This window comes from Falco punctatus (genome assembly GCF_963210335.1).
Source record: "Falco punctatus genome assembly, chromosome: 8".
Classification (NCBI taxonomy): domain Eukaryota; kingdom Metazoa; phylum Chordata; class Aves; order Falconiformes; family Falconidae; genus Falco; species Falco punctatus.
In genome coordinates, this window is record NC_137588.1 from 58416976 (window position 1) to 58438500 (window position 21525).

At 53.3% G+C, this 21525-nt stretch overlaps 1 protein-coding gene across 1 annotated transcript in view; it reads left to right on the forward strand.

The window, feature by feature from the left end:
• Window positions 1-9230, forward strand: part of SPARC (secreted protein acidic and cysteine rich) — a 10671-nt gene extending 1441 nt beyond the window's left edge. Inside the window, exons 2-10 of the mRNA XM_080399420.1 lie at window positions 4769-4838; window positions 5056-5106; window positions 5278-5362; window positions 5772-5893; window positions 6137-6257; window positions 6444-6577; window positions 6749-6897; window positions 7594-7742; window positions 7919-9230. Of these exons, the coding sequence (XP_080255546.1) occupies window positions 4782-4838; window positions 5056-5106; window positions 5278-5362; window positions 5772-5893; window positions 6137-6257; window positions 6444-6577; window positions 6749-6897; window positions 7594-7742; window positions 7919-7947 (897 nt within the window). The 5' untranslated portion in view covers window positions 4769-4781 and the 3' untranslated portion in view covers window positions 7948-9230. The remainder of the gene's footprint in view (window positions 1-4768; window positions 4839-5055; window positions 5107-5277; window positions 5363-5771; window positions 5894-6136; window positions 6258-6443; window positions 6578-6748; window positions 6898-7593; window positions 7743-7918) is intronic.
• Window positions 9231-21525: the final 12295 nt, after the last annotated feature.

A 21525-nucleotide genomic window follows, 5' to 3' on the forward strand; every position in this document is an offset into this window, starting at 1 on the left:
ATCCTCTGCTCTTCCATGACTCAGCCCCAGAGGAATGTCGGCTCCCATGGAAACCCTTTCTGGGTCCTCTGGTCGGAGGGATGGCCAGGGCTGTTATCGCTGCAGTGGCTGTGGCAGGGCAAGTCCAGGGAATGCTTTGAAGATGGTTTGCATTTCTGTAGAATATTTAGTGGACAGTTTCTTCTCTCCCTCCTCTCATGGAGCTATGCAGGATCAGCTTGCTGTATCCCCCGGGAGCCAGAGGGACCGCTTCCACCTGGCACAGAAGTATCCAGGCTGCTTTTGGCACTGCCCTGCGTCCAATGCAAACAAAAGGAAAAGCTCAGACAGGACACAAAAATGCTGTATCACCTGTCCTTCCCACTGAGGTCTGCAAAGGGCTCATCGGTTTGCAGCCCAGGTCTCATCCAGGCATTTTTCCTGGTACTAATTTAAGTGTTTCCCATTAGGGATGCTATTTGCAACCTAGACAAACGGTGACAGCTTCAAGCCAGAGCACAACTGTAGCGGCATATGAGCTCCTGCCCTTATCAATAAGCCCTTTAAGATCTGGAGCATTTATAAGTGCAATCAGACCTGCTCGACTCCCTGCAGGGGAAATGGGTTAATACAGCATCGTGGTGTACGCGTGTCTTTAGTGGCTCTGCAGGGACAGATGTGGTAGATCGTTTTTTTCCCCTGTGTTTTACTTGGAATATGTAAGTATATGCGTGAGCTAAAGGGAATTCCATTTCATCCAAACCTAGCTCAGCTTTCTGAGCCTGCATGCTGCATGTGAGGGGACTGTGCAGGCGGCTGGAGCCAGGCTGGTTTCTGCCCAGTCCCCTGCTCCTGCCCTGCTTGCCTGGGACCCAGCGCAGCTACAGCACATCTGGGTGAGCCAGCACTCCCAGCAGCATGGCCTGGACATGCAGGGACCTGTTACAGCAGGGAGCTTTATGGGGACTCACACAAACAACTCTGACTTCAAATCAAATTTTAGCCCTGGAGCAGCTGCCTGAGTAAAGCACAGAGGGTCTTGCTTGCACAGGGGGGTCAGGGCCAGGCAGCGGGGTCACAGCCCTCGCCTGGTGTCTCTGTGGTGGCTGCACTTGGTCACCCATCTGCACCTTGAGAACTATGGCCCGCGGTGGGGTTTGTAGGCAGAAGGTTTTTCTGGGCTGGTCCTGCCTTTACAGTCAGTCAGAGGTGCCGGGGCACGTCGGATGCTGCAGAGCTCGGAAGAGCCATAAGCAGATGGGGGGTGGGTGCGGGAGACCCTGTCACGCGGGCTGGCTGCCTGCGGTGAGGCTGGGCTGGGGTGCAAGTGGGACACCGAGCCATGGGAAGGTTTTTGCCCAACGATGACCCACTGCTGGTGGTGGGAGCAGGCCCCTCGCCTGGGTTAGCAGTGGAGGCAGCTGGGGTTACCCCGGTGGCCTCGGGGAGGAGCTGTCAAAGTGGCCACGCAGAGACTCCTCCCCACACTAACGTGGCATCCCAAAGGGCTTATGCAACACTGGCCAGGGCCAGTGCCACATGGGCCACACTCCACCACCCACAGACCCTCCACCAAAGGCTGCACCCACAAGGCTGCACCCTTGTCCTCCCCCAGACCACAACGGCCCCCAGGCTGGGCGGGAGGAGATGAAAGGGACCCACAGAACCCAGTGGCACAGACTCTCCTCCGCACACCACTGCGGGACATCCTCCCCAGCAGGAGAAACTTATGATGATGCTACAGGACTGGGGGGAGGGTGGTAAACAGTTTGCCAGAGTAGCCTGCCTTGAATTTATGGAGATGCTGAGGGTCGGTCTCAGACCTCTCCACACCCCATGGTTCTCTTGTTATGGACATTTCTGCAAAATACAATGAGCAGCCAGTGCTAAGGGACAGCCTGGGCCATGCTAGAAAGGTGAACCACTGAGAGGGGTTTATGGGAGCCACAAGACTTTACACAGCAACAGGGAGCTAAAGTCCCCACTTAGGATGCAAGTGGGGTCAAGTGCTAGAAGGGCAGTGCAGGCCATGGGTCCTGCAGCCCATGGGTGCCTGGCTGCCTTCTGCATCATTAGCAGTAAGGAGGGCAGGCCTGAGGAGGGGATGGGACTATGGAAGCTTTTTTTACTGTATATTCAATAGCCCTCTCCATGCCCATGATGCGCTGCTTTCCAGCACCTTGTAAAGTGCTGGCTTCTGTTGATTCCTTTAGGATACAGAAAGGTGTAAGTCCCTGCTTGCTAAAGTCTCTTTCCCAGTCCTGCCTTTCTCTGTCCCAAATGACCCCTTGCTCTGCCCCTCACATTGTCCTCTGCCCTCCATGGGGCTCTCGCAGAGCAGTGCCAGGCATTCCCAGTGCAGGGCCCCTCACAGGGATCCCCCCCCCAGCACCTCCATCTGTGGGATGGATGCTAAGCTCATGGTATGGCCCAGCTGCCAGCTCCTAAGAGCATGATCTTGGGCAGCCAGACCATGGTGGGTGCACAAGGAAGGAGACATGCACCATGGGTCAGGCCCTTCTGCCAGAGCAGCTCTGTTCACAGGGCTCCTGAGCTGTTATTTCAGAATTTTTGGCCACCAGGCATTCAGGAAAGACCATGCCTTTGCAAAGACCCAGGGGCTCACAGACGCTGCAATGTCCACTGTGCACAGACCCTGCCACCAGGAGGATGTTGTTTTTCAAATAAATTTGTTTTCCCATCTCTGGTGTGAGACAGCTCTGCAGAGGTTGTTTGCTCAGACTCTTTTGCGCTCCTTCTGCCTCCAAACACAACACTGGCAGCTCTGACTGTCTGCTGGCTCCTAGCAAGTGTGTAATTCCCTGACCCCAGCTTACTGCATGCCCAGACTTTGAAATTCAGTGTTTTCTGGGGGCTTGGGGAAATGATCTGAGATGGCCTTGGTCTGAGGTTGAGTTCTCCTTAATGCTACCTTCCACATGTGCAAGCGCTGCCCCCTCCTCCAGGCTGGGCACTGCCGTGTTTCTGCCCAGCGAGCATCACTGAACTTCAGAGATTCTTCCAAAGCAAACAAGCCCCTTGGGAGAAGCCCAGGAGGAGTCTTTACAAGCCAGGGAATGGCAGCAAGGGAGGAGATGGCCAGATTCACCAGTACTTTTCCATCTCCCCTCCTTCCCCCCTGCCACAAACCACCCCTCCAGAAGTGAAGAACCAGTGAGTGATCTCTCCTGGCAAATGTCGGAAGAGCTCTCGGCAGCCTCCAGAGCAAATAAAGGCAAGGAGAAGGGACAGCATGTACCCAGTGGGAGAGGAGGGAGCTGCTCAGCTGCAGCCTGGCCAGAGCAAGGGGGCTCATCCACCCCCTCCTCAGGGTCCTCCATCCCACCATGGCAGCTAACCCCACCACCTGGTGCTCCCAGCCTTCCCACGTCCCTGGGAAGCTGCCCTGTGTGCCCTGACACCTATTTTGCACGGGCACCCTGCTGTGGCTGGGTTAGTGCTGAGATTGGAAGGAGGGTTTCAGCCTCTGCATGGCCAAACCTTGCTAAATCAGAAAGCCCAGCCCAGCCTGGCTGGTGCCCTGGCAGCACAGCGTTGGGGTGGTTTATACCCGGAGAGCTGCCATGGACGGGGAGGAAGCAAAAGGATGCACTGGCAAATTAGATATCCATCCTTGCTCGCTGGGAGGGAAGAAGACACCTTGTCCAACACTCTGTCCCAGCAAAGCCATCCACCCACCCAGCCGCAGGGAACTGGTGGGCTGTGGTGCCCCGGCCGTGCAGGTGGAGCGGAGGAGGGTGAGCAGAAGGGAGGCAGCGGAAGCTCTGGCAGGCTGACAAGTCCCCTCGCTGGCAGGAGACAAACCAGGGGTGTTTCTCTCTCCCAGCAGGCGGAAGGGAACGGGCAGCCCTCGCTGTCAGGAGTGGGATGCCACTGGCATATTAAGTGGCTAGCTGAGCTCCTATCTGCCCTCACACAGAGAGGCTCAATCCTGCCAAACAGGAACCAGGGGGGACAAGGACAGGCCAATTTCACCAGCTGCGCTCCCCTTCTGGCTTGCATTGTGGCTGGTGTTAGCTGGGCTGCCTGGCTCACTCATCATATAGAGTCCCTGCAACAGCCCAGATCAGGAGGGTGCAAAGGGCTTATCCTCCTGGAGCTCATCTCCTGGCAGGACACAACCCCAAAGAAGCATCTTGGATCCCTCAAACCCAGTCTTGGGACCATCAGATCTGAGCAGGGAAGGGAAAAACTATAGTAGAGACACCAACATTTGGGGGTGCTGGGGATCAGGGACTGGTCTTTGATACTCCTAGAAATGCCTGCGTCCATGTGGGAAGGGGTTTCCTAAAGGATTTAATTCTAAAGCACCTCATCTCACCGTCTGTTATCTCTTTCCTTCCTCCACTCCCATTTTCCCTCTGAATGACAAATAAAATGGTAGAGTTCCATTGCTTGTACCTGGGGCTCATATCAGGGGCTTTTAACATGAAAAAACTCCACTTTTTGGTCCAAAAGACCTGTGAAGCAAAGGGGAGCTGCTATTTTGACTGTGATTTTTCGAAAGGCATCCAGTAAAGCAACAGAAATCTAAACCCCCCACCATCCCATTTTGCAAAATCAAAAGAATTTGTCTTGGAAACATGATTTGGCTTAAGGTTTTGGCTAGAAAAGTCAGCATGTGGGTCTGTAATATTGAACAGACTAGGCAGGAAACAAAGAGAACGCCCTTTTCTAAGTGTCTGCCTGCCAGCGTGAGCTCAGCCCGGAGCCGAGCGGCACACAGCAGCCTCCTTCCTCATCCCTCCTTTTCCTCTCCTTTATTCAGGGTCTGCTGAAAGATGAGGGCCTGGATTCTTTTCCTTCTCTGCCTGGCAGGCAAAGCCCTGGCAGCTCCGGTAAGTACAGGAGACAATGGAGCCTCTCTGCTGTCAGGGATGTCCATCCCATGTATATCTGATGGGGATTTTCTTTTATAACAAATAAAACCCTGAGGGATGGGGGGGAGCAAGGCAGGGAGGAAACCCAAGAGTGACCCTACCACCTGTCGCAGAGGGTCACCCGTTGGGACCGTCCTCCCCATGGGCCCCAGCTCATGGTCATTTTCCCCTGCAGCAGGAGGCTCTGCCTGACGAGACGGAGGTCATTGAAGATCCCACCACAGAGGTAGGTGACTCTGCTCCTCCCCATCACCCATCCCTCGCAGCACCCACCACTCTGGGAAGAGCACCTCCAGAGCATGGGGGAGAAGGGGTGATAGGGGGGCTGCTTTTCCCCCCAGGAGCTGGGGCAGAGCTCTTTGTGAACCCCCACGAGAAACACTGACCTCTTTTGCAGGAGCCCGTGGGGGCTAACCCCGTCCAGGTGGAGGTGGGAGAGTTCGAGGAACCCACAGAGGATGTAGAGGAGATTGTCGCAGAGAGTAAGTCGTTCTTCCCTGCCCTCCAGCACGCAGAGACATTGTCCCTTCCCTGGGTGGAGGAGCTTTAGCCACACCAAACAGTGAGGGACTTCCTTGGGAAGGGCTATAGCACAAGAACAATGCCAACCTGGATGCACACTGAAAAGCAAAAGAGGTGCATGGCCTCATCCCAGCACTGGATTCTCTGTAAGCCCTTTTTGCAACAGAAAAGCCATTGTTTTGTGTGGCTATAGAAAGGAGCCCAGGATTAGCCTGAGGGCTAATGTGGACTTCTAGAAACCCTCACATCTTCCCAGTACAAGAGATACTCAGGGCTGCCTCTGGTGAAGTCTCTGTCTGAGATGCCCCAGGCAGCTCGTGGGAGGTGAGGATGGGGCAGGCTCTGACTTTGCTCCCTGCCCTCTCCCAGACCCCTGCCAGAACCACCACTGCAAGCACGGCAAGGTGTGTGAGGTGGATGACAACAACTCACCCATGTGTGTGTGCCAGGACCCCGCCAGCTGCCCAGCCACCTCCGGCGTCTTTGAGAAGGTGAGGGCAGAAGCTGCTTGATGGACTGGAGTGGGGAGGGACCCCATAGGGGACATTGCCAGAAATGGTGGGGGAGACAGTCAGGGTGGCAAGGTCCCCATCTGGCCTCAGCCAAAGGTGACCAATGAGCCATTGTCCACCTCAGGAAACAAGCTGAACATCTCATTTGGAGGCTCTCCCTGCTGACTCCCCAGCAAGCTGGGCTTTGCTGTCTCTCACACACCATCTCCCCATCCCATGCAGGTCTGTGGCACCGACAACAAGACCTATGACTCCTCCTGCCATTTCTTTGCCACCAAGTGCACCTTGGAGGGAACCAAGAAGGGACACAAGCTGCACCTGGACTACATTGGGCCTTGCAAATGTAAGTGAAGCCATTCCCTTAGACAAGGGGACCCCTAACCTGAGCACTGTCCCCTTGTCCATGGGCTGGGGAAGAGCAAAGGTCCAGGCAGGCTCAGGGCTGAGGTGGGAGGGCGCTGGGTCTGTGTGTCCAGGGTCTGGGGCTGCACATCCAGACATTGCACTGACCACTATGTATGGCTTCCAGTCATCCCTGCCTGCCTGGACACAGAGCTGACTGAGTTCCCCCTGCGCATGCGGGACTGGCTCAAGAATGTGCTGATCACCCTGTATGAGCGCGATGAGGACAACAACCTGCTGACCGAGAAGCAGAAGCTCAAGGTGAGGGACTTGGGAGGGAGCCTAAGAGCTCACTCCGCCAGCGGAGCCCATCAAACAAGGGGAGCCCATCCAGAACAACCTGTGGTCACCCCATGTAAAGCCCCTCCCGGGGTCCCCCCTTGCACCCCATTCCCTTGCTGACAAGGTCTCCCTGGCCTCTCCTTATGACAGGTGAAGAAGATCCATGAGAACGAGAAGCGCCTAGAGGCTGGTGACCACACCGTGGAGTTACTGGCCCGTGACTTTGAGAAGAACTACAACATGTACATCTTCCCCGTTCACTGGCAGTTTGGGCAGCTGGACCAGCACCCCATCGATGGGTGAGTGTCAGCAGGGCAGGACGGGGGCCCCTGCCAGGACCCTCTCCTGCCCAAGGACCAGGGTGATTTGGTGGCAGAAGCTGTCAAGGCAGGCTGCAGATGTGACACAAGTGGGTGGCTGATGGCAGAGGCACAGACAAAGCCCTGTGGAGGGACAACCCCTGCACACATCTGGCAAGAGCCGGGGTAAACAGGGCCAGAGTACAGGCAGTTTTGCCTTCTGCAAACAGCTCTTCTGCAGAAAGAGGAGCCTCCCCCAGCCTCAGCTGCTCCCATAACCCTTGGGTGTGGAGTTTCTGTCTTCTCAGATTTACTGTCGTATGATAGCTCCCTAAAATATCCTAGTCCAAAGGCCTCAGGATAACTTCAGCAGCTGAAATAGCAGCTGCTGGCTTAGCTGTGAGCTGGAGATGAGCGTGAGAGCAATCACACACACAGACCCGTGGGGTGGGGGCAGCTGGCAAGGACCCCCAGCTGCTGGCTATTTTGTGACTAGCGCAGCCGGTTGCAAAAGCAGACACTAGTCCTTGACCTTCATGACACTCCATGGCCAATAACTGGGAGGGCACTGGGACAGCAGTCAAACCAGACAGAGAACTGGAGCCAGCATCCAGCACCTGGCAGAGCATCCCCCATCCCATGGGAGGGCAGCTGGTGCTGGCAGGCAGCATGCTGACCGTGCGGTCACCTCGGCAGGTACCTGTCCCACACTGAGCTGGCCCCCCTCCGTGCCCCCCTCATCCCCATGGAGCACTGCACCACCCGCTTCTTTGAGGCTTGTGACCTGGACAACGACAAGTACATCGCCCTGGAGGAGTGGGCCAGCTGCTTCGGCATTAAGGAGCGTAAGTACTGAGTGGGGAAGGAAGGGGGTGGAGAGGACACTGAAAAGCCCCCCCAAAGCCCCCACACATGATGAAGCCATGCATTACAGCTGGTCCTGGGGAGGGGTATTGCGGGAGCAGTGGGACCCTGGCAGCATCTACCTCCTAACCTTGTCTCTCTCTTTTTCCTTCCACAGAGGACATAGACAAGGATCTTGTGATCTAAACCCCCAGCTTCCTTCTCTGCTGCCAACTTTGTCTTGTTTTAACCTTCCCACTTCCTTTGGTTTTTAAACCGCTTTTGTTTTGTTTTGTTTTTCCCTGGGAACAAGGTGCTAACATAGATCTAAACATATGTAGTGATGGTGCTAAGAGAAATAACAGTCCTCGTTCATAGCCTAATTATTACCACTAGATTATTCACTCAGCTGTTTCCACAAGCTCTTACCAGCCCTTTCTCTCTCCAACATCTCTCTACCATTGACTGACCCTGTTCCTGTCCTAAATATCCGCTCTGTCTCAGTATCCGCTCTCGGATCGACTTCTCTTAACTTCTTACTAACAGCACGTTCTTGGACACGCCAGCGCAGACGCAAAGACCTCCCAGCTGATTGACTGTCCCCAGTTACAGACCGCCAGCAAGGGAGGGCAGAGCCAGAGGATGTAGGAGGATGGGGCTTTTCGAGCAGAGCAGCTGTGGTGACACTGCAGTCACCCAGCTCATGGTAGGGGGGGACGGAGAGGGGTGACTGACGTAGAGTGGCAGGATTTTGTTTTCCTTTTTCTTTTTTTCATTCCCAGGGCTTGAATTTAACAATCATTGGGCACAAAAGAAAGGGGCTAATCAAACAAACGGATAGGAAAGTGCACAAAATTTACAACAAATTAAGATGAAATGCATCCCATCCTGTAAAATCCCCTGAAAAAAAAATAAAGGTTTGAAAGTGCTACATGCTTTACCGTTGCTCAATGACCGTTGTGTTTTCTGTGCTGCAAAGGGAGACTCGCCGCCTGTTCCCCCGGGGTGCGGGTGGCTGACCTTGCTGTAGCAATTCTGCTGTAGCTGAAACAAAGCTCTTGGCTCTCTCCAAATCACTTGTGTGCCCTTGAGCACTTCCCACCTGTGCCTTGGTCGTGCTTAAATTCCAGCCCTGCTCTCCCAGGGTAGCTGTGTCAGTCTTGGAAGGGATATTTCTGCTCAGAAAGAGGCGTGCTTACCACATGCTCAAGGGAAAGGCTGTAATATTTTTTTTCATGTTGTGGATTTTGGGGTTTAAGGGATGGGCGGGAGGGAAGGGAGAAGGTGTTTGGATTTTGTTTTATACAGAGGGTCCTGACAGGAGCGAAGGGATGGTTAAGTCTCACAGGCTGAGAACTCTTTTTTTTTACCTTTGAATGTTTCCTGTGCCTTATATTATTAAATTCCTGCCACAATGTGAGCAACCTGATGAGTCTCTGTAATAAAAAATACTGATTTGAAACACTGACAATAAACAAGCTTGCAACGTTCCTCTGTTTTGTCCCATCCCAATGAGGGGGATTGCACACACATCACCAACTTCACACATGTGTTCAAGGTACAACACAGGCATCCCAACCCCAGGGAAGAGTCTGGTCCAAAGTAAGCTGGGGTGCTTCAGCCAGTTACAGCCCGTCACCTCATTCATCAGGGCTCCTTGGGGATATTGTTCCAACGGGCTCATTGGAGTCTGTCAGATGGGTAATGCGAGGGCAGATGGAGCTGGAGCGATGCAGGCAGACAGGGTCACTGCAGCAGCCAGCACAGACACTCACATGGGTCTAAGGCCTTTGCTTTCACGAGCAATAAAATCCCTGGGAAAGGCAAAAAGGCACAACAGTAGAAAAATAAACACTGCCATTTGCATGAGCTAAAAATACCCATGTTGCAAGAGCTCTGGTTAAGCTGTGAGGTCCCCCGGTTAACAGTCCCTTGCTGGATGTGCTCCAGGCGCAGCTGTAGGGTCAGATCCTGCACAGGGTCAGTCCTGGCTGCAGAGCCCTGGGCATGTCCCATCGGGGACTGTCACTTTGCAGATGCTTTGCCAAGCCATTTGAACCCAGTGGGAAAGCTGATGCCCGGAGGGACCGACTGAAGGAAGGTTTTTCACCCCTGCCTGGAACCCCAGGGCTCATTGCACCCAGCCATGCTGCTTTCTGAGCTGTCAGGCAAACGGGGGGGTTCTCAATGGAGACACAGCGAATGCCTCCCCAGCTCAGGGACTGCTACTGCAATTTGGCAGACATGGCACAGTGAGGGGCACCACTGTCCATGCCCCCCACCTGCAAGATCCAGCTGGCTGCAGCAGGCATCGGCTACCGAACCACCTCCAGGTCAGGAGAGCTGGCAAGAGAGGATTTGGGCAGGGGGGAGGACGGAGAGACAGGTGGAGACTGGAGGAGATCGTCCACCCTGTGCAAACCCGCTTTCCAGTCGTTCCCTCTCCGCCAGAAACTCCCACTCACGTTCCTCTGCCAAGACACAGCCACATTCCTCCCAGCTCCAGCCCTCCCCATCAGCGCCAGCGGACAGACACCGGCAGCTTCACTCCCATGCGAGGGAAAGTTTTCCAGCCCTCCGCTCCTCTGCCTGGCTCCCTTGGGCAGGAATCGGCTCTAAATCACAGCAGGTGCCACCAGGAGAGCTGGTTGTCACAGCTCAGGAAGGTGAAGGGATCCATCTCTGAGGCCATGTCCCATCCCAGGGGACAATACTCATGTCCCAGCAGTCTGGTGGATCCCAAAGGATCCAACTACTCAGCACTATTATAAGTACAGCTGTCTTGGCTTTAGCTGAGCATCAAAGTGAGCTCAGGAGGTTGCAGCTGGGCCTCCCTTAACCCTTCAAAGGTCACAGCCTGAAGCATCGAGTGGCTGGAATTTCACTGCCTTGGGGCAAATGCCATACATGGGGTTACATCAGGACTCAAGAAATAAACCGGCCTTTTGAAGCTTTCAGACCCACACGGTCAGCAAGGGTAGAACAGAACAGCTCTTTCCCTGTTACAGCCGAAATCGAGCCTTCCAGTGCCTGCACGGCAGAAAAGAAACTCGCCTGTACTTTCCAAGTGGAAATTCTCCTTGTGGTTAGTGCTGACTGAGGACACAGTTTGCAAACTTGAAAAAAAAGAAAACAGGAAAATAACGGAGAGATCCGGATCCAACACCAGCCTGACACAAGCACAACCTGACCTGAGTGCTTCAGTGCATCTGCAGGCAGAGGTGGTTAATTTTGCTGTAGTTACTCAGGGCGACACCACAGAGCATCTCACTGAGCATCATCCTGCATTCAACAGGGAAAAGATGGGAAAGACAAGGATTCATGGAGATAAGTGCTTTGCTGTCTGTTTTCCTGACCTTTCCTTTTACAAAAGAAATAAACCGTGGCATACATGCTGCATTAGGGTTTGTGGCTTAAATATTCCAAATGCAGGCGATGCAAAAAGGTGACAAGCCAGGATCAGTGTGACCACTGCAGTCACACTCCTGGAGACAGCCTGGGCTCCCAGGCTCCCTGTCTGCCAGGTGTAGCTGCACCCAGGGATGCTTCTGCTCTAGCTAATGGTGCCACTGGAAACCCACGGGATGAAACCCATCCTGCGACACTTGTGAAGGCTGGCATTTCACACAGACTCCAGCCTCAGTTAAAATGAGTTCTGCGAAGGAAGGTCGAGCCACGCAGCTGAGGGCTTTGGGCCATACTGAGCTGACCCGTGGTGGTGGGGCTGGTGGTGTGACTGTTCCTGGCAACAGGTATCTCACAGCGGTTCAAGCACACCCAGAGTCGCTGGTGCTGTGGGATCCCATCATGACCCGCTGGGTCTGGCACGGGGGTCCCCCAGCGCTGGGCAGGGATGGTGCCAGGACCACCACCACCCTGCCCTGCTCCGGCTTGTGGAGCAGCTCCCGAACTGCCCATATCCATTGCGGAGCCTTCTTTTGGCTTCAGCCAGCCAGGATGTATTTCAAAGAGGGACAAATCGGGTAAAAACAAGCCCTACCTCCAGCGAAGAGACACCGCCAGGGAAAACATTTCGGGGGTGCGTCTCCCGCAGGGGGAGGTGGCTGGACTGGAGGGAGAGCAGGTGGGCGGCAGGCACCCCCGTGCCCCCCAGCTGTGACAGGCACCTCCCCCGCCCCCAGGCCGCTCTCCCCCCCTCCAGCCCCAGCAGCCCCGGCCCGGCGCGGCCGCAGCGCGCTGCGCTGTCGGCGGGGGGAGCGGCAGGGCAAGGGACGGAGCCCGGCGCCGCGGGGGGCCGAGCCGGGCAGCGCCGAGCCCTGTGTCCCGGGCCAGAGAGCGGGCTGGGAGCTGCCGGGCTGGGAGCTGCCGGGCTGGGAGCTGCCCGCGCCGCCCGGCCACAGGCGCAGGAGGGACCCGCTCCCAGCCCGGGGCTTTGCGCTTCGCCGCGCAGCGCCTCGGCGGCAGCGAGACGTGGCTCCGCAGAACGCCGCCCTGCTCCCCTTCGGGGCCACATCCCTGCCACATTTGGCCATCCCGTCCCGTCCCGTGCAAAGGTGCCCGAGCCCCCAGCCTTTCTGCAGCACAGACCACTTTCTAATCTAAAGAACACACGGTTTATACAATCCCAAGCTTTGCATTTTGCAGATCAGCCTGCCTGTCCCGCTACCATCACCTCTGATTTCTGAACCTACTGACTAGTTCTAACTTGATTTGATGGGGCATAAAACGGCCAAGACATCACATTCCTTCCGCAGCAGTAAGACAGACGGCGAGGACGCATACAGACAAATACTCCACTGCACGCACGGCGATGCCGAAGTCTGGCAGAAGCTGCCCTAGGTCTGCCTCCCAGATGCTCTGGTGCCAAGGCACTTGCACAGCAGGTAATTATTTGTCTCGGAGACAATATCCAGCTCCTGCATTGGCCATGGACAAGTTATATTAATTTGTACTTCATGGCCCACCACATAAACCATGGCCATTTCCCAATTAAGCCCGCTTTTTGTCAGCCTCAGTATTGTGCTCCTACGAATCACAGAAACTCTGATTCTGTGACTCTTGGGAAATGACTCGCCTCAGGATAGATTTTTATGTGCATTCCCTACATTTTTCTTAATTTCATATTCCTTTTCATCGCTGCTTCAGTTGGACCTGAGAGACTATACAAACCTCTTGTTATTTCTTGTCCAAACACCTCACTGATCAGCTTTACTGCCTGGGATTTGGAGACTTTGCTGCCGTCAGCTACCCAGCTAAAATTCCCCCTGCACAAAGCCAAGCCTGACCACAACATGATGGTGGCCACCTGCAGCCAGCCCAGGGCAGCCACAGCACCGCAGCCATGCGTGGTGGGACAATCCCCGGTGGCTGGGGCTGTACCGGTCACTCATAGGACATTTCACAGCCAGGAGGAGTGTAAAAACAACACAGGACTCCTAGAACGAGCATCGAGGCTGACCAGCCACATGGTGCATTTCCTTCCTGTGAAATGAGGGGTCTCCTGGAAACTGAAGGCTCTTTGTCCCCCAGCACTAATGTCCCCAAAACAGCTGCTTTGGCTTAGAAGTGCCTGAGCTGGACACTGGCTGGAAGCTGGGTTAATATCTGGGGCAAGAATCACCATATTTGCTGTGCTCCTTTTTCCTGAAGCATCTGCTCTTGGGTGCAGGGATGAGTCAAGGCAGACCTTTGGTCTGACCCAGTCCTGTTGCTCTTCTGCAGTAACTGCATCTGCAGTCATGGCCTGTCTGCTTGGGCTTGAGCAGTAGGATGCATCCTGGAGGATTCCTGTTGGTTCCTCTCGATCACAGTGTCCCTAATGAAATTTTTACCTTACCTACCATCAGCTGATTCCCCTATCACTTGGGAGCCAGCTCCAGGTTTTAGCTCTAGTGCAGATTTTCATGCCCCTCAAAGAGCCGTTCCCTATTCTGAGCACTGCCCACATAGTCTGTTTGGTGAGCCTTTATCCTACTCCACAGGAATAATTTCCTTTTCCTTTACAACTTGCTCATCCAGGTTGGATGCTGTAGTATTTTACCTAACATTGTTTGCATCCTTCTCCTTAGCCTGACAGCTGGCATCTGATGAACTACCTGTGGCAGGAAGAAACATGCTGTAATAATCAGAGGGGAAATCTGGAGGGCTCTAGTTTGCTCCTCCTCAGAGGTAGATGCCCATATCCCTTGCACATTAACCGTAACACAGGGCCTGCACATACAGATGTTCTTAAGCCAGTGCTGGCAAACTCCACACCCCCCCCCCCCCCCCCCCGCTGTGGATGCTCACTTCTCCTGGAGATCCTGGCACGCTGGACAGACTAGAAGGAGCGTAAAGGTAATATTCCCCCTCCATATGCAAAGAGCAAAAGAGACAGGGAGGAGAAGACCTCTCCTTGGCTGCCTCTACCTAAAAACTAGCAAGGGCGAAAGTGCTCTGCATACAGTTCACACCTGCAAACCCCTGCCCATGCTGCTGCCCACACAGGCAAGCCCTCTGGGGAGGAGCAGGCTGGTGAGTGCCAAGCAGCCCCCGCAGCCCCCAGCGTGGCTGGGCTCAGCCCAGTACTCCCACACCACTGTGCCCATCCCTTCTACTCCCTCCACCAGTGCCTCCAGACCACTGATCACCACTATGCAGCTGCAGTGATGTGGCAATGAACCCCCGGCAGATCAAGCCCTTCTCCTCCAAATGGTTCCTCTCCCCAAGGATGCTCAATCCTGCCTTGAAAAGCCAAATGTTAGGCGAGGAGGAACTCTTCTGCAAAGGAGCTGTGATGGGAAGCTGGGGTACACATTGCTGCTCCAGCAGCCAGCTCCCCTTGCACAGTCGTTGCTGGATGCAAGCGCTGAGCTCTGGGCTCTGCTGATGGCTCCCCTTTTCCTCCGCGCTGGAGCTGTAGCTGGCTTTCGCTGCTTTTTGCCTCCAGCCGTACCTTTAACATGTGTAGGCAAACCCAGGCTCTTGAATGCAATTCAGTTCAAGGCAAAGGTGTTGGGGCACGTTCCATTCGGGAGAGGAGGAATGGTTGAATTCCTGGGGAAAGGCCAGCCTTGGGCTGCCAAAGCTGGGAGAGGCCTGGCTTCTCAGTCCAGCCCCATCTGGGGAGGCTTGTGTGTGGACCCAGGAAGGAGCCAGCGAAGGATCGGCTACACCTGGCAGGCACAGGGGCAGAAGGAATGAGGTGGGGATGAGGCAAGACCCCTGCTGCAAGAGGTTCCTTCTATGAGGGTGCCAAAGAATCTGTAAAAAGAGCAAATGAACCTGCCTTGGCATCCCTTCAGTTGCTTCTTTGTAAATGTCTCCTCATTCCTTCCAGGCGGGAGAGCAAAGATCTTCCCCTTCCATGCAAACAGAATGGAGACTGCATGGCAGAGCTGTGCTTAATAGATGTGCACGCGCGCACACACCCACATGCAAACAGGGTTTCTTGGGTTATCTGACAAGTTGTTTCTTCTCCTTCCTTGTTCTGCTCCCTCTGTTGCTTCTCCCTGGGCTCAGCTCATCCTTGCACAGCCCCTTCCATCCCGGTTACTGTTACACCAGAGTAAAGCTGCACCCAGGTGGTTGTGCCTTGTCCTGTCTCCACACCAACCCCACAGAGAACAGGAGCTGGGCTTGTTAACCCAAGCGACAACCCCATGGTTGTCTCTGCATAGGAGCCGTCTGTTCAAACCCTGCCAACCAAAACCTGTGCCCATTTCTGCACACCCTCTCCATCTCCCTTCCATCCCGCTGAGCCAGCTGCACAGGCCTTGGGGAGGCAGCCCCCCCCAGACTGCTCTCTGCACAGGGCTGGAGAGCTTCTCCACGTGCCCCAGGCTCTGTGGGGCTGGACACCCATTGCTCCTGCCCACTTCCCAGCCTGTCTTCTACAGAGCCCACAAGGCTTCCCAGCAAATACTGGAAGGGATTTTCTTCCTCTCTCTGCTGGGGTTTCCAGGAGCCAGAGCAACCTCGCCCATATCTCCAGATCTAAATCACCAGAGATGCGCCACAGCCAGTAGCCACCCCAGCTCTACCCCCATCTCTCTGGAGTGAAGTCAACCTTCCCCCAGAGCTAACCAGGATGCTCTGCTCCCCACCTCTTTGGCAAGCCCATTGCTCACCTGCAGGCTAATATCAGCCTTCCTTCTCCTGGCCCCATCACTCTCCTTCCCCTCTCAGCCACAGGTGCTGAGAAGGAGCAGGCACTGATCTCCTGGGGCTTTCTCCCACCAGGAGCCTGCCTGCAGCCTCTCCCTCGAGACCTGCAGAGGAGCAAGGGTGAAAAACATAAGCATAAGTCAAAGGGTGTCAGCTGCCCACCTGAGCTGATTTACATGCAGGTACCCCAGGAACGGGGTTAGCTGCAGGGTTCACAGCTCTTATTTACTTTCAGTACTTCGAGTTTTAGTCTTGAGTTGCCTCAGAAGAGATTATGGGCTTCTTGTAGATTATTTAAGGGATCAGAAGTAGCCTGGCAACAAAAAATTTTCTTCCTTGCAGAACTCTGAATTAAGCCATGTGCTACTTTGAAAGTGGTAAAATGATGATCACACAGGTGATTGTTTGCAAAGGAAAAAAATAAAACCCTTCCACTGGCTTTTACTCATTTTGAGTTTTGCTTCTGTTGCTCATTTCCAGTGCCTCCCATTTCTCCTGGCTCTGGTGAAGACAAGAGCAATCCCAGCACAGGGAGGCATCAATTGACCAAGTTCTTCATCTTTTTGTTTATTTTCTCAGCCACCCACAAGCGGCCAGGCTTCGATTCTCTGAAGAATCAGCCCCTCAGCATTCTTGGAGACTCATCTACTGCAATAATCAGCACAGATGCCCTCAGCAGGCTTGAAGTGTTTGTGGGAGGGAGTGCTGATTTCTTGGTGGGAATCCAACGAATGACCTCATCCTAGAAAGGAAGCCAGAAATCACCATCTCCACTGGCAAATCATGGTGTTCGCTGCCGACTGTACAGACAACCCCATGCTCTCTGCAGAAGGCCTGTGGCTCCTCTCCACCCCTCAGTCCCACCAACACCTCCACATTCTTCAACTTTGATTTCTTGGCCAGAAGAGTCCCATCCTGCACCCAATACCCATCTGCCTCCCAGCTGCATTTTCCAAAAAGGAGCTTTAAGTCCTGTCTTTGAAACTTCAGGGCCATCCAGATCTCACGACGGTCACTCAGCCTCCACCACGCTGCAGCCACAGCTCTACTTCAGACTGAGCCCTCAAGCCTTTGCTTGCTGACACATCCTGGTGACCTCCTGGGAACAATGAACCAGAGCACCCTGCCAGAGTCGTGGAGAGGGTAGGGAAGAGATGTGGTTTGTGCGTGTCCACAGCCAGCCACTGCAGTGCTCTCACTGCCAGCAGGTCAGAGGCTTACACTGGCTGGGAAGGTCCCTCACCAACCAGCCACGCAGGTGCACCCTCTACAGCAGGGATGCTGTGCAGTGGAATGGAGCTTTCCTGGCCCTGGCCCACATGCTTCTCAAACTTGTTCATCCTCCCAGAGATATCTCGTCTTTGTTCTCAGAATCCTCATGACTTCTTTTTTCCCCTCCTCTCTGTGTCTCTATCCAGTCCACCAGATCTCTGCCTCTTCCTTCTAGACTCTGTCCCACACTTGCTGTTCTAACTCTCCATTACAGTGCCTTTTGCCAGAGCCACCCATTTCACATGTCTCAATCTAATTATTTTTACTCCATTTCTGTTGAGGCATATCCCTCACCAGCTCCATTTCCCTTTCCAGTTCCACCCAAAAACCACCTCCACCCCCCTTCCGTCTGCTCTCAGCTGCACTCTCTGCCCACTTCCACCCCCAGCTTCCGACAGCACTGCCTACCTCACAGGTGGCTTTCCCAGCCCACATTCATCCCTTCCATCTTCAAGCTCTCCAGGAAGGTGTGGAACCACCAGAAAAGCTCTGCCTCTTCAGAGAGAGATCAGCCTGCCCAAGAACCCCTTCCATGACTGCAAGAGCCAGCCAGAGGGGTGAGGTACTTGAGATAGGTGCCTCCCTCCGGTGGGAGGAATTGGGGTCCACAGGCAACAGGTTTTTTTCTCCTGGGCTGGAAAGCCCTGTGGGATCTCCTACTCTCCCTGCCTATCAGCCACTCTTTCTGGGGAGCCCAGGGTACCCTCTGCCGAATACGGTGCAGCTCCTTCTCTTTGTTTCTATTCCAAACCTTTGCAATACTTTTGTTCACTGCAGATTTCAAATTGCTGGAAGATTTATAAGACCACAGTAAGTCGCAAGACGTAACACCCAAACGAGGCTTTAATTATCATCACAAAGGTATTAAACGTACATCCAAAAAGAGAGGGGGGCTGCTCATCTTTCCATGGGGATAATTCCCTGTTGATGTATTTGGGTACATCTCTTCCCCCCTACCCCGCATATTTGTATACCAGCGCATGGATTCATCTTTGAAGGCTTTACAAGAATGTGTGATCTCCCTCTTTTATGTGCTTCCATATCTCTTCTCATCTTGATTAGCAGGAGTACTCCCCCTTAGTCATGTTCATACCATGCCATGAAAGGCATCTGTGCACATACACAGAGGAGAGCATAAACTTCTATTTACTAACTCAAGATGTATTTCCACATAAATATGTTCTGCATAGGCTTCGGCTTTAGCACCTTACAAAGAAGTGTTGACGTATGTGTGTGCTCCTGTATTTACTCTGTGTACCTAAATCCACCCATTTCTGTACATGCACAACTTTGGTATTGTTTTCTCTATCGTTAGTGTCATACGCTTGCATCAGTGCTGTTCCCCTGCCAATCAACAGCAGATGCCTGAGCCTCTGCATGCCCACTGCCTACCAGAGGAGAAAGCAGAGATGTGAAGACCTGGTGTATTTTCCAGGTCACTTGTTTTATTTACACCACGTACCCTAGGTTAGCACAAGATGCCCAACCAGCTTTGAAAGCAATCCCTTGATCCTGAAACCACCCAAACAGCTATGTTCTTTCCCTTGGAATTAACTCTGCCTTCAGACTGGCTCTCATCAAAGGCCCTGGCAGAGAACAGTCTTTCCTCCACCTTCAGTTTACTGTGTCCTGAGCCTCACACAGGCCCACACGTTTCCCTAAAATTAAAAACACACTCAGAAAGATTGACTCTATTGTGTAACCCCACCGTTTGCTGTCACTTTGTCTTTATACTCTGTTTATGCAGTCAACACATGCATAAATCCACAGCAGAAAAAGACTTTGGCCAGGTACATCCATGTTAAGAGCTTACAGGTTATTTCTCCATCTGGTGCTCACGTGCCTGCTGATAACCCATGCTCTAATTGCCTTGCGAATGCTGGTCCATTCCTGTATAAGCAAGAGCAAGCTGTGTCCATGCTGTTGTTGTTTCCATGTTCCCTACAGCCATTCTGTTCTCTGGCAATTTTGGATAGAAACGCTTTGGAAATTATAAACCACAAGGTAATATAGAGGGCCCTTTCAGCGCTGCTGGCATTCAGATAAGAGGCTTTCTTTTCCCTGTCCTTAATGATCTCAGGCATTTTAGGAGATAAATCAGAGCTATCAGAGCTCAGGAGGACCCACGTATTCTCCTGTTCTGCCAGAAAACAAAGAGCAGAAGAATTTCACATCAAGCAGCCAAGAAGCAAATGTCCCACCTGTGCACCATGGGGCTCATGTCCATGCACACATGCTGTACTGCGTATGCTGGATCACATTTTGCCACGGCTTCAGAGCTGAGCCTGGCCAGCAGGCATGCCAGCTGCTGCAGAGAGCCTCCTGGCCTGCCCCGCTCTCCAGCAGCACTGCAAGCTTTGGCACAATGCACACATTTTGGGGAACTAGGGCTTGTCCCTCACTTTACACCAGCCTTGGCCCAAGGCACTTATGCTGATGGATGTCCTGCTTCCCAGATTCACAACTAGATTTGCAGTGCATGCCCAGCACAGTCACCAAGCACCTACTTTACCTCAAAACTGCATCTACAAACCCGGAGGTAGCTTCTGTCCACCCTAAGCTCCTTAGACTTAGTGGTTAAAGCAGCTCTGAATCAGGCCCCCCAGGCATTCAGTCAAAAAAAGTGGTGGGCTGATGACTCTTCCCTTCACCTGAGGGTTTAGTCACTTTGTGATGCTTCACGGGTCCCAGCTTTCCTCAGCCCCAGGAGCTGCAAAGGCTGATCTGCTCTGGGACAGGTTCCCAAGGGCACAGAGAAAACTTTACATAGCCAGGGTGCTCATCTCTCCTTCTTCCAGCTCTGGGTACCGCAGCCTTGCCTGTACCCTGGCCCAGGGAGCTTGCACAAGTGCCCACAGACAGAGTCCAACTCCACTGCACTTTCACATACCACTCTGCTGTCCTTTCTGCTGCAGAGGTGCATTCACTCCTAATCCCTTTATAATTCCTCCTGTTAAAACAGCATTCTGGTTTTGCAGAGGGAAATCCTTTCCAAGCACCTAACAAAGCTATGCTCCGTAATTGTCTATTCACTTGGGAATCCTGCATGTTGCTGAAACTGGTGCTACGACGAGCTGAGCTAAGGACCGGCAGGTTGCGCACTGTAGTGTCTAAAGTAGAAGTTCCTCTATAACCAGTTTAGAGAGTATTAAAAGGACAATAATAACAATCCGTGCCTGTTCAAGGATCAGCCAGTGCTGATCCACATCTGAACACCTCCCGCTGCCAGACTACCAAGCAGCAGAGCCAAGGTGCATCGACACAGTCTGGGCTCCTTGCGCCCTGGGGCTGTAAGCGTGAAGTTCTCCAGACTTAAAATTGGATGAAAAGCTTGGCCCCAAGCTTATCTGAGAGCAATACTATGCCTGCTGATAGTGTCTCTGTGCAAGTCACAGCTCCAGTGCCCTTGCCCAGCTCTGACTGATGGACGCTAAACAAAGGGGCAAGGGGTGGCTGATGGACAGAGGAACAGGCACCTCCGCCAGCAGTGCATCACTTAGCAACAACAGTGCAAAAGAGACAGGGTGCAGGATCTGCCCCCTGCGCCCAGAACAAGACATGACATTAAGAAGCACCGCATGCCATGCGTTGTGCTCCCACAGCATTGCTCAAGCAGGACTCTCAGCCAAGCAGAGCCGCAGCCGAGGCTCTGGGACACCTAAAGAATTACCCCTCCCTGGTTGTGCAACATCTGTGTGATTTGTATAACAGCAAACTATTGCCCAACAGTCATATTTATGCTATTCACAGTCGTTGCATGTACACAAACACCAAACCATGTCAGTATTGGGCAGTATTTATTAGACGATCTCAACCATTCATCTGCCTGCCTACATGGCTGCAAAACTTGTGCTGAAGCTAACCAGAAGGCTGAGTTTCCCATGATCAGTCAAGAAACTGGTTATTTCTCAATTCCTGCTCTGCTATTGCTTAGAATTCCTCATTGCAAGGGCTTTACCCCTCTGAATTGACACCCAGGATGTTCAAACTGTTCACCTACATCATAGACACGTGTTCAATAAAGATGGCATTTACCTCTTTACCAAAGACAAAACAAGTTCAGACATTAGGGGTGAGGAATAACCTCATGCTCTGAGGATGCATGTGACCCTAGCAGGGTACCTGGTCTATCACAAGAGCAAACCCCAGATTCTGTCCTTTCTTTTCCAGGTAAGGATGTCCCCAGAATTATTTATTTTGCATTAAGAAAAACCAACAGCAAGAAAACGCAGCTGAAATGAGATGCTCTCTGGGTACCAGGGAAAGCCCCTCAGAAGGCAAAATGACCCCCGTGGTCAGCTCAGCCACCTGAAGTCCAGACACCCCCTCCAGAGCCCTGGTGTGTAAGCCCTTAGGTTAATTAATTCCCCGTTAAAACCCACTTTATATCTGATGACCTCTCCTAAA